Genomic DNA, 13,888 nt, shown 5'->3' on the forward strand with positions numbered 1-13,888 from the left:
TTTTAAAGCTTCACCGTTAGTGCGGTTATATTATTAATTTAGTGAATTAATATTCAAATATTAATGTTCATAATGATGTTAAAATGTACTTTTTCATTTTAAAGTTGCAAAATTTGTCTTAATTGAAGTATCAAATTATGTCAAACTTTTTTCTTTTTTTTTTTTTTTTTTATAAATAGTTCAAAATAATCAGTTGATTTTTTTTATAAAGTTATTCATATATTCTGCAGTGGTACTATCTTTACAGGTTGTTTTCCAGCTGTGCTTATTAATCATTCTTCCAGGCAGGACCAAATTGATTCACAGGCAAAACAAACAAACAAGCCAAAAAATAAAACACATGAAAATCTTGTCTAAGCTTTAGATTGGATTGAATTTTTAATGTGATCCAGCAATACTCTATGGTTTTAGTTCCTTTTGAATAGCTACTATTAACAAACATTTGGACATTTAATACGCAGCGTGATCCATAAACTATCTCAGTTTCTAATTAGTATAAAAAAAAAAACAGCCTCATCTGTGTTAATGGAACTTGCTTTACCATAGATTGAGGCACTGGTATTTATACCTGAGGAGAAAAAAACAGATAGCCAATTCTCATTATAAAGCATGGTATTAGTTTGTAGTATTTTTCTGCATAGACATTATGCCAAACATTTGCATTGAATATAAAGTGACTTTTTTTTATGTTGTAAACAGTCTTGAAATTGTTACAAGAAAATCAGTGTTTATTTATTACTCGGCTCTTTGGAATACTTGATTCTGATTGGTCTATCACTGCATTCAGCAGACAAACAACTAAATTCCTACATATCCCTGCTAGTTTCATGTCTCTCGTATCACTCCACAGCTTCTTTTTATCCCACGTAATACAATAATTTGATCTCAAATCAATATTTCATGTCCATTTAATTTATTTGGTAAGTGGTCTAGTAATAACATGGAGAATATACTCAAGCAGTCATCCCAAAATAAACCCCTTTCAAGTGATACAAGACCCTTGCCATCCTTTTAGGCTTTATTTTGACCAGCTGACTGAACTTTCATCCATTATGTAGTAATCATATATAGTACTGTTATTTCATACCAAAACCCAAGCTGTCAAAATTCCCTTATCAATACATTAGTGCAGCCGGTCTTCTGTTTTTGGATTTGAACCAGACATGAACTTCTCAATGCCAATACGTTGACCAGTCGCCTATCATTTCTTTTTCTCTTTTTATTCGCTCTTTCCTGTCTTGTGCTTTTTCCCATGATCCTCTCTGCTCTCAGGCATTACTCATAGCAGACAGCAGGACAAGCAGGCACGTCCCTTGTGTGCCTCAGTTCACCCATAATGCACAGAAGGAGAGACTGTGCCTGCTCCTGTGTCAAACGAGATGTGGTAAGTAGGGTTCTGTTCAGTTGGCGTCAGGGGAGCCACTTTGTGTTTTAGCCTCGATGTCATCTACTACCAGCGCCGTTCTCTGCTCAACCAGAAAACTGAGCTCAATTACTAGCTCAACGACCACAGCATCCTCATACTTGAATGAATGCTGCTTGTTGTGTGTTATTACTCGCAGATATAAAACCTCAGCAGTCTCAAAAGCCATAGACTCTCAATCGTCAATTGTATGAATTTCATGAAGCACCTTGTTTACCAGGAACACAGATATGGCGTCTTGTATGCAAAGCTGTGCGTCTTCACATGCATTATTTAAAGATAGTTTTATTGCGGGGGTAATTTAAATGGGAAGGATCACCTCCTCTCAGCACTGAAGTATAGAACATTTATCAGCTTTTGACGTGGAGAGCGAAATGAGTCAGTGAGTTTGCCGCTTTAATTCATATTTAGCATGAACGTTGAGGAACGGACAAAGAGCTTGTGATTGCTCACTGGAGATTAATGACTGCGTGTTGCATTGCTGTGGTGGGCTACCGAATGCTCCTCAGAGACTGTATTACTGTTAATGGTGCTAGAACAACATGCTGAAGACTCAAAAAATCTGTTGTTCAGGATTTCATTTGCATCGTTATATATGTTCCTATAGCTCAAATGTTTGAGCTCTAACAAGGTCACTGGTCTGTTGCGCAATCTGGGGTTCAACTCCCAAGCAATGCATGAACTAAAAAAATGTATGATTTAAATGCAGACTAAGTCACTTTGGATAAAAGCATCTGCTAAACAGTGTTGGGGAAAGTTACTTTTAAAAATAATGCATTACAATATTGCGTTACTCCCTAAAAAAGTAACAAATTATTTTTACTTAGTTACTTTTTATGGAAAGTAATGCGTTGCATTACTTTTGAGTTAATTTTTTAATTCATTATCACAACAAAAGTGAAATGAATACACCTCTGGCTAAAGGAAATGTAAATTCACGTCTGTACAGTAGTGGGTGCAGCTCAGACAAATTGCATGAAGAATATGTCGCAGGAGAATAAAGTTCAACACTTCAGCAATAACAAAAATGAAACACAAATGTGTCATTTTTGCTTAGTATGGTTGAATTAGATCATCGAAGATCAGTAGCAAAGACACTGGTTAATAAAATGGGATTAAATGCATAAATTAAATTATATATCATTTAACATTTATTTATTGCAGTTTTGTATAACAGCATTTGACTGTTTTGTTTTTTTTTTCATTTTGAGGAATACTGATTCTGTTTTTTACTTGGTAGTCTGATTATGTAACTTGCGATACTTGTAGTGCTTTACCCCAAACACTGCTGCACATATAGTGTATATAATGCATATGTATTTATATAAAGGTGTTTTGCTTATATATATATATATATATATATATATATATATATATATATATATATATATATATATATATATATATATATATATATATATATATATATATATATATATATATATATATATATATTCACCTAAAGGATTATTAGGAACACCATACTAATACTGTGTTTGACCCCCTTTCGCCTTCAGAACTGCCTTAATTCTACGTGGCATTGATTCAACAAGGTGCTGAAAGCATTCTTTAGAAATGTTGGCCCATATTGATAGGATAGCATCTTGCAGTTGATGGAGATTTGTGGGATGCACATCCAGGGCTCCCGTTCCACCACATCCCAAAGATGCTCTATTGGGTTGAGATCTGGTGACTGTGGGGGCCATTTTAGTACATTTAGAACTCATCGTCATGTTCAAGAAACCAATTTGAAATAATTCGAGCTTTGTGACATGGTGCATTATCCTGCTGGAAGTAGCCATCAGAGGATGGGTACATGGTGGTCGTAAAGGGATGGACATGGTCAGAAACAATGCTCAGGTAGGCCGTGGCATTTAAACGATGCCCAATTGGCACTAAGGGGCCTAAAGTGTGCCAAGAAAACATCCCCCACACCATTACACCACCACCACCAGCCTGCACAGTGGTAACAAGGCATGATGGATCCATGTTCTCATTCTGTTTACGCCAAATTCTGACTCTACCATCTGAATGTCTCAACAGAAATCGAGACTCATCAGACCAGGCAACATTTTTCCAGTCTTCAACCATCCAATTTTGGTGAGCTCGTGCAAATTGTAGCCTCTTTTTCCTATTTGTAGTGGAGATGAGTGGTACCCGGTGGGGTCTTCTGCTGCTGTAGCCCATCCGCCTCAAGGTTGTGCGTGTTGTGGCTTCACAAATGCTTTGCTGCATACCTCGGTTGTAACGAGTGGTTATTTCAGTCAAAGTTGCTCTTCTATCAGCTTGAATCAGTCGGCCCATTCTCCTCTGACCTCTAGCATCAACAAGGCATTTTCGCCCACAGGACTGCCGCATACTGGATGTTTTTCCCTTTTCACACCATTCTTTGTAAACCCTAGAAATGGTTGTGTGTGAAAATCCCAGTAACTGAGCAGATTGTGAAATACTCAGACCGGCCCGTCTGGCACCAACAACCATGCCACGCTCAAAATTGCTTAAATCACCTTTCTTTCCCATTCTGACATTCAGTTTGGAGTTCAGGAGATTGTCTTGACCAGGACCACACCCCTAAATGCATTGAAGCAACTGCCATGTGATTGGTGGATTAGATAATTGCATTAATGAGAAATTGAACAGGTGTTCCTAATAATCCTTTAGATGTATGTATGTATGTGTGTGTGTGTGTGTGTGTGTGTGTGTGTGTGTGTGTGGCACGGTACACAGATGTCACGGTTCGGTACGTACCTCGGTTCGGGGGTCACGGTTCGATACAATTTCGGTACAACAGGGAAAAAAAAAGACATCTACTTTGCTCAGTTTCTTTTATTTTGATGTGAAAATGCTAAATATTATTACATGTTATATATATATAAAATCTGTTTTGTTTTCATTGTGAGTGTACACAAATAAAAGCAGACCTTTAACTACAAGCAACTGCACAAATAAAAATACAATAGAGTAAAGATACAAATAAAATATCAGTGATTTTCAGGGGGTTTTTTAGGTACAGAAATTGAAGTACGATTAAAGTAATCAAAGGTAAAACAGCATTGCATATTTGACTGTATAAATTAAAGATTACTCTTTATTAAAGTTACAAAAGCGATTCAATCAAGAGCAGTGAGTGATTTCTTTGTTGTTGCTGTTTATTTAATATTAACTGTCACTTTAAGAGAAAGCACTGATACTGTACGCCCAGCCGGCTATGTCTGCTATAGGATACTTACCAAGACGGGCATTTTGACAGAATTTTGTGTGAATTTATCCATTAAAACACAATACTTCAGAGAGAGCTTCATATTTGCGCGCGTTCTGAGGCGCAGGTTTGTGCGCTTCTGATGAGCGCACGCACAAATCTTCTCACTGCGCGCGCGAGCTCGCGTCCTCTGGCTCTTAAATATTTGAGCTGGCAAAGCTTACATGACTTTAGTCTAAACACCGATATCAACGTGTGCTGTTCAGGTCTCACCTGTGCGCGCGCTATCAGCACCGGGTGATGACGGAATAAATGCTCATATTCCAGCATACGGCACTCGCATTGAACAAGAGTGAATGATTTGTCCACTTATTTTTATTTTTTTCCTTCTCAACGCTGTTGTTATAATGTACTGGGAAGCCAGAATGCGCATCCATTAACAGAAACATACATTAGCCGAACCCTATTTGTTTTACGTGTTATTTATAACAAACCACATGCGTTGTCAGAATTCAGTTGAACCACGGTCCTAGCGCGTGCCGAACCGTGTGTGGAGAACCGTGCGGTTCGGTTTTTTTCCGCGAACCGTGCCACCCCTAGTATGTGTGTATGTGTGTATGTGTTTTGCAATAGATGCAGTGCAAATCAATTGGACATGCCTTCAAAAAAAAAAAAACACATGCCAGGTTGCTATCCCTATTTTGTTTTGTAAAACATCATGTGACAAAACAGTTAAAGCGATTCATATTTTAGCGTTTATTTTTTTTCTCTAAGCAAGCGTGCAACAATGAAATGGGTTTAACAGAGAATTGCTGTTAGGATGACGATCCTTGTGTGAATTTATAGCATTTACAGATGAACATATAACTTAAAACTTCCTCAAGTGCATGAAATCATATGCTTATGAGCATTTTTTAAAATGAAGTTCTTGGGTCTTGATTGACTGCTTGGATTGTGCACTTTTCCTACAAAAGCTCACTGTATACCTTTTTTCCTTTAGAATTATCTTTTTTTTTTTTTTTTTTTACCACCAGAGTTTCGATTATATTCCATATAAATTGTATCAATAAGATGCTGCCCTACTTCAAATAGATTTGTGTGTGAACAACAGCACTACTATTAGGTTATAGCTCCAGTGCTATTTAAATGTTAAGGGTTTTCCCCATATTGATAGGCGTCCATTGAGAATCAGACTTTATAGTGGTTTTATAGGTCAGATATACTGTAAAAGGTGCTGGATCTGGAACAGCATCAGTGTGGCATTTTGTGCAGCAGTGTAGTCTCAAGGTGCTCTGAAATATAGCTGTGCCTTAATGAATACCCCAGGCAATGGTTCAGCTCATAGAGCCTGAAAATTGCTCTCAAGGAAAATGCGTTGGCGCCTCTCATTTAGCAGGGCCTGCAATATGGACAAGCTACAAACTACCATACACTGCTTTCCTTAACAGACCATAAAACCACTTGCTTATTTGCTTGAAAATTTCAGAGGATCATCAGTTGGTCTGAAATGGCTTAGTGTGGATGCTTTCTACTGGGTTTTTTTTTTGTAAACAGTGTTAAAATAGATGTCTTGAATTTTGAACTCTCTTAAGCTTATGCTATGTATTGATGTCCACATTTGCTTCCTTAATGGGCTTCTGTTCAAACTTTAATTACTTTAGCAATTAGGTGCAGCATAAAGTTTAGGCGATTAGGGAGATGTGTGTACCCCTGTATATTCACCCTCTGTCACATAAGCATTTTCATTCAATAATTAACAGAACTATATCACAAAGAAAGTCCAAAAATCAATTCACGGTCATTCCAAATTACTTTTTGACCGTACATAATAGACTATTAGTAGGGGCTCTGTGGTGCTGCCTACTATAAGTTTTAAAGAAGTCTATTATGCTCACCTAGACTGCATGTACTTAAAAATTAAAAACTGTAATATTATGAAATATTATTGCAGTTTAAAGTAACACTTTTCTAATTGAATATATGTATATTCAATATTTGAATGTCATTTATTCCTGTGATGCAAAGCTGAATTTTCAGCATCATTACTCCAGTCTTCAGTGTCACATGATCCTTCAGAAATCAATCTAATTTACTGTTTAAGAAACATTTATTGTTATTACCAATGTTGGAAACAGTCCCATTTTGTTTCAGGATTCATTGATAAATGGAAAGTTCGTTTATTTAAAATAGAAATCTTGTTGACCAAGTTTTTGAACAGTAGATTATCGCTAATATAAATAAAAATATCTCTCTGAAACCTGATTGTTTGATAGGAATGTTCCAGGACAAGCAGGCAAGGTTGTTGATCTAGGAATGCGTCCTACTTGGCAAAGTCACGATTAGTTTATGGATGATGATTGATGATACTTCCACAGATAAGATGTTTTTGACATCTACCTAATGTACTCGCCACTCGCCGTTCTCCATTCACACTTGATGGTCACCGCTGGTCATGTGACTCAACATCTCACGGGTGCTTTGTTAATGAAGAGTGTCCTTCAAAATCCAACACACCGTCCTTTGAGGAAGCTTTAGCAATCAGTGTCATTTTGATTGTGATGCCATGGCAAGTTTGACTTTGCTGCATGAATTTATTCGGTCGTCTTTTTTTTATATCCTTCTTGTCTGCCTGTGTGGTGTCTTCTGACCGTGCTCTGCTGGCACTGGTGTCAGATATAAACATCATGATGAATAAGACTTGAAGACACCGATACCAGTGGCATTTTCCATGGTCATCAGCATGTACACTGAGGGAATTCATAACGTGTGATGAATCGCTGTGCCTTATGTGGCGGGATGCAATCACATCTCATCCCTAAACAACAAAAGGCCTCTGTGCTGAAGGTTAAGCGTCTATACAATGACTTGAGTTGTGTCAGGAGATGTCAGGAGTATTTGGATTAAGTGTGCCCTTGATTTTCTCTTCTTTTTTTTCCTCCTCTACCCTTCTATTCTTTCGGTGCAACTCTTTTGTACTCCGCTCTTGTTATGAAAAGGAGTAATGCATCTTGAATCTGACCACATCCCATCCATGTATGTATCCTCTCTGGTTGGTTCTTCGGTTACATTATCTGTCTCTGACGTTTCCCCCAGTGATTTGCAGTTCCATCATTGTGTATGTCTGCGTTTGTCCTCTAGTTGAGCTCTTGCGTATCTGTTTTGCTATATTAAGCATATTGCACAATGAAGGTTACCTGTTAATGCAGTTGTTTGTCTTTGGCTTTGTGCTCTGTATTTTACTGTCCTCCCTTAGCTGACTTGTACAGTATTTGTATAGTGTGACAGATGTGTTTTATATATTATTAATTTGATATATTATAGATGTGTTTTTATATTCTTAATATATATTATGTAATATATTTCATTCAATAATTTATTTTTATATTTAATATATAAATATACAGACAAACATGTATCTTACTGAAGTATATAGATTTTTTTAAATTAATTGTTTTTAAATTTTAATGATGTGCTTTTGAACTTTATATTCAAAGAAAGACAAAAAATGTAGCACAGTTTCCACAAAAATATTAAGCATTTAATCGCATCCAAAATAAACGTTTGTGTTTACATAATGTGTGTACACATCGCACATTCATGCATATACTTAAGAAAAATGTATGTATGAACATGTATAAAATATTAATATTTATGTATAATAACTTTTATGTATATAATATAAATATATATTTACTTATTCACACGGCTGTTATGGTGTGGTCACATGACTTGTTAGTCTCTAGATTTGGTGTAAAATAAGACCCGTCTCTCACAGTATAGATTTAGTGTTTGTCGCTCTTTGTTCAACACTTTTTACTGAGTTTTGATTACTTCCAAAACCTTTCTAAAGTCATTCATAATGGTTATTTGTGTACTTGAAATGAGGTAACTTGTAGTTTTCCTGGCAGCATGCACTCTCTCCTGAGACACTTACCCTTTTACTGCAGCATCACTGTGAATACGTTATTTGTTCTTTGCAACTAGTGAATTATTTATTCCCCTTACATGCAAACTGCCCTTGATTAATAGACTGAGATTAGTGTGACACGCACTCTGCCCCTGGTTTGCTGCCAGAATGTTTTACTCCTGCCAGGAAGAATGCATCTTTTTCAAACACTGAATGAGCATGTGTGAGAACACCTTTAATGCTAATGGAGACCTTTGGGTCAGCACTGCTGTCGGGAGCACCTCCGATTAATTGCACGTCAGCTGGACTCTCAGATGTGTGGATAGACCCAATCCATTTCACCTTTAAATCCAATGGCTGGCATCTCAGGTTTACACCTGTAGTCTCTGACCTGGCCATGTGACGCATTGGGTAAAGAGGATGAGGACTGATTATTACTATCGGACCTCTTAGCTATCCGGAAACTGGGATCGGATGTTGTTTAACAGTTTTTTGTTGTGGATTAGAACTTCAACTAGTGTAACAGTATAACCATGTAAATATTTTATTTTTATTCTTGCTTAATCTATATATATAGATTTTCAGGAGCAGCACTTAGCTTTAGATGTTTGAGATGATAATGAAATGGAGGGGATTGTGCTTGTGTTTTGTGTTCTTATCCATGTTCCTCTTCCTGGTTGTCTATGCAGGGAACATCACCTATAGAAGTTATTGGTCCCTTTTTAACCAGCTTAGCGTTTTCCAGCAGCCTATTAGATCCTGAACAGTCTCATCTGGCTCAGCATTGATTGCAACATTGATCAGAATAGAAATACAGAAAGTTAAGCTTTTTTTTTTTTTTCTTAATATAAATTCAATATTACAGAAATAATAAAGCTTAAATAAGATACATATGGAGACCTAATAATATGGGGGCTTAATTTATAGGGCTTTACTCTGAGTTTGACCCGTGGCCATTTCTGTGTGCAAACCAATCAGTTAAGCCTAAGTTCAGTGTTAATAATGTATGTCCATGTGTTGTGCACGAATACAGTGCTAGCGTAAGAGATTTTTCAAAAACATTCAATCTTACCAACCACAAACCTTTTAATGGTGTTGTACCTTCTATTGATAAAATCAAAAACATTTTTTGTTATAAAACCACTTTTTCCCTGCATACACCTGCACAGTTTTAAGGTAGGTTGTAGTACTAAAATTAAAGGTAAGTTACACTATTTAAAAATGACCCAAAGTCACTTTTTATAGCATGAATTTCTTGCTAAATAAAATGGTAAAGTTTTGGTTTCATCTTTGAAGCTAACTGGCCCGTGGTTGGTGATCACTGGACGCATTGAAGCTGTGCGTCACGCCACAGTGTTTAGACTCGAGTTGTTGCGTCAGTGGCTTCCAATGTAGACATGGTGTATGAGCAGCAAGCTGTCAGTGTGGACAGACCAGAACTGGAAATCTGTCTTCCGCTCAAATACATCATGACAACTCATAAAGCGCATAACATACACAACAGAGACCGTGAGTGTTTTTTTCCCCTAAATTTAGTTGTCCCAAATGATGGAAGATAAACTTGATATCTGTTTGTGCAGTTCATGCTGAAACGGATCTACTCAAATCCAATTTAACTGAATTTCAAGTCACACCCTCATGAGACTTGGATTGATTTAGTTAAAATCAGATTGCATGCTTTTTTTGCTATTCAGGCTACAAAAATAGGAATATGCTTAAAAATCGGCTTTAGGCGGGCAGTGCTAATAAATAATCATCTCAGCTTGGCAAACTCATGTATGAGCTGAATATACAGTATCTTAATAAAGATACCCCAGGTGAATAAAGAATAACATTTATCTAATAGATATCACATACTTCTCAAGTCGTTTCCCCAGTTCATTTTTTGTCTTAAGAGTTTTCTAAAATGTTGTTTAAATATGCAAATGAGGCATGATCTAATGAAGTATGTACTCATTTGCATATAACTCTAGAACATAAATTTGAACATTGGTTCAAAATTCTTGTTTTGAATTGTTGACATATTGACACATGCAGCTGAATTCTGTTGTTAGTTCACCTTTTTGTGCTTAATCCTGTTCTCTACACAGTTCAGTAATTTTACAGACATTTTTATTGACAAGAGTGACAACCGCATTCTACAACTGAATTAGATGAATGATGAATGAATGACAAAATACAAAGTAATTACAGAACTGAACTACTAGTTGTTGATGTATATAAACGTGTCAGAGTTGTGTCTCTTCTGTATTCACAGTGCAAGAAATGTCATGGATAAAGGTCTTGACTCAGTGTTGCTAGATCTTGCTAAAAAAAACCATAACATAATAAACTTAAATCCAAACGCTAATAACTGGACAATGCAACCCCTCAAGAATGCTTCCAGATGTAAACCAAAAATGGCATCTCTGTCGACCGTGGTTTAGATAAGATCACTGAACATAAGTCTTAAGTCTTTGGCCGCGATATTATTTTAGTCAAAAGTAGTGGATAACAAATGCACGAAATGCCAGAACCTTGGTATGGTTACCAAGGTGTCAATCATCATAATTTCAAGAGATTTCTGTTCCATGCTCAAACGTAATGACTTCTGTAGCTTTACAGCTTCTACGTGGAAAGTCAAATGTTTTCACAGAGGGGATTTTGAAAATCTCTTTTTTTTTTATATCACTCCATAAAATCAGAAAATTGTGGAAACCCATTTCCTGCCACTGAATAAAAAAATAAAACTGGGACTTATCTCAAATTTGGACTTTTTCTCGCAATTGCGAGTTTATATCTTGCAATTCTCACTTTTTTTTTTCTCACAATTCTCACTTTTTTCCTTACAATCCTGACTTTTTTTCTCAGAATTGTGAGATACAAACTCTCAATTGCAAGTTATAAAGTCTTGCAGTTCCGAGAAGAAATTGCGAATTTATCAATTGTATTTCTCAGAATTGTTTATCTCGCAATTCTGAATTTATTTCTCAGAATTGCAACTTTATTTCTCAGGATGTCTTGCATTTCTGAGAAAAAAGTCAGAATTTTGAGAAATAAACCAGTCTGAATTTGAGATAAAAGTCCCAATTACCTTGTTTTATTTTTTATTCAGTGGCAATTGATATTTTTCACGTGACGTCACACCCTCATAAGAAGGCCCACCTGGCGGGCAAAACGAAGCTTAGCTGCACTGACCACCAGCTATTTTTACGCAGAATGCATCAAGTAATAATGTAGTAAAACGCAGATATTAAAAGGCGAGATTCAGTGGACGCCTTATTGATGAGGTGTATTTTGTACAGGCAAGAGGATGAAGCCAGAATATAAACGCAATGTGCAAAGTTTCACATTAAATGGCTTCCCGTAGAAAACCATTAGAAGAAAAACACTGAACCGTTAAGCGGATTGCATTCATGTTTCCGGCCTCATCTGCTTGCCTGTGTAAACTGTGCATCATTAATGTGGTGATTACTGAATTTGATCTTTTAATATTGCCATTTTAAATATTACGGCACTTTTTTGTGTTTTTGCAACGTTTTGTCGCATTGTTTATGATTGAAATATTGCCGCTGGTGATTAATATGGATTGCAAATGGCCAAAACTTGCATTTTGTTCAGAAATACCTTTGTTTATTCTTTTGAAATGATGAAATAGATGAAAAATTGACACGCTTGTGCAGCAGTTCTATGAATGTTTTGCCCTCCAAGTCTTCGAGCCGGTCACGTGACTGAAAACTATCAATAGTCAACTGGCAGAAAAAAAAACTAATGTGTTTTAGGAATTAAATGTTGTATATGAAATGAAATGAAGTTTTCTTTCACCAGTCTGAAACAACATTATGAAAACAAATATTCCAAAATCTCAAAATTGACAAGTATATGAAAAAGCAATATTTTTGACTATTGTCTTTGCTTAAAAATCATATTCAAAGGCATTGTGTTACATGATTTTATATCATTATTTTTATATGAATTTCTCTGTCTCTTTCAGCGTTCACCATGATGATCATCCTGGCTTTGATTCGTATTGGCAAGGGGCACAGTGAGGGCCACCCATCTGTGGCTCAGATCTCAGGTGTGCCCAACCTCTTCGGGGTCTGCGTCTACTCGTTCATGTGCCAGCACTCTCTGCCCTCGCTCGTGACGCCCATCTCCAACAAGCAGCGCATGAGCGCCCTGGCCATGGCTGACTACATCCTCATCCTGTGCTTCTACAGCCTGCTGTCCCTCACGGCCATATTCTGCTTCGATAGTTCTCTGCTGCGGGACATGTACACTTTAAATTTCACAGATAACTGTGACGTCCTGAGCATTCCAGTGCTACGCTACTTCCTGGGCCTCTTTCCCGTCTTCACCATTAGCACCAACTTTCCCATTATAGCCGTCACGCTACGCAACAACTGGAAGACTCTCTTCCATCGGGACGGCGGCACGTACCCTTGGGTGGTGGACCGTATCGTCTTCCCATTCATTACTCTAGTGCCGCCCATTATCGTGGCCTTCTGTACTCACGATCTAGAGGCGCTTGTGGGTATCACTGGGGCATATGCCGGAACAGGCATTCAGTATATCATCCCGGCCTTCCTAGTATATTTTAGTCGGCGTCATCTCGAGCCCGTGTTGGGAAGCGATGCTGTAAATAAGCACCGGTCGCCATTCCATCATACATTTTGGGTTTGGTTTGTGATATTGTGGGCAACGTTCTGTCTAATGTTTGTGACGGCTAATATTGTCCTTACCGAAGCCAAGAACTGAGCGTACAAGCAGATTTGTTTTGTCAAGCCGTGTTTTTGAAGGGTGTTAGTTGGGGTTTTATGTTAAAAGAATGGCATTAGCTGAAGTCTAATTTAATTCAGTGTTTAAAAGGGACCGAAAGACGTTTTGGCATTGGATTAGTGACTTCTTTCTCACAAATCCGCAATCCTTTAGTGGATGTTCTGTAAGGCAGGACATGGCAAATGCATTATTTAAAAACCATATATGATGTGCTCATTCGAAACGTCTCTTGATTTGTTTGTTCTTGAGTTATTTTAGATTTTTCTCTTCAGTTAGGTGAATCGCATTAAAACATGATTGGGTCACGCTCCACCCCAAAAGCAAAAAAAATAATAATAATTATAATAATAAAATAAAAATAAATAAATAGAATGAAAAATCTTTGTATATGTGATGCTACTTTCAAGACAGTTTAGCACATTTACCCCAAATTCTGTTCTGATCCATGCTTATATTTTTTTACTGATTACAAAAATGATATAATATATATATTTTTTTTTTAAACAATGAAAAGTTGGTGGGAAGGTGTGGTTTAATCGTCTTTTTAAATTGTAGTGTTCTTAAGTGTTAAAACATCCTCATCTAAATCTTTTAGATATTG

The 13,888-nt window shown here is 36.9% G+C and overlaps 1 protein-coding gene across 1 annotated transcript in view; it reads left to right on the forward strand.

Moving 5' to 3' along the window:
• LOC306868928 (transmembrane protein 104-like) overlaps positions 1-13,603 on the forward strand; it is a 56,742-nt gene extending 43,139 nt beyond the window's left edge. Inside the window, exon 10 of the mRNA XM_079415405.1 lies at positions 12,503-13,603. Coding sequence (XP_079271531.1) covers positions 12,503-13,266 — 764 coding nt within the window. The 3' untranslated portion in view covers positions 13,267-13,603. The remainder of the gene's footprint in view (positions 1-12,502) is intronic.
• The last annotated feature ends 285 nt before the right edge of the window (positions 13,604-13,888 follow it).

The sequence above is a fragment of the Barbus barbus genome, assembly GCF_936440315.1.
Source record: "Barbus barbus genome assembly, chromosome: 4".
Lineage (NCBI taxonomy): Eukaryota > Metazoa > Chordata > Actinopteri > Cypriniformes > Cyprinidae > Barbus > Barbus barbus.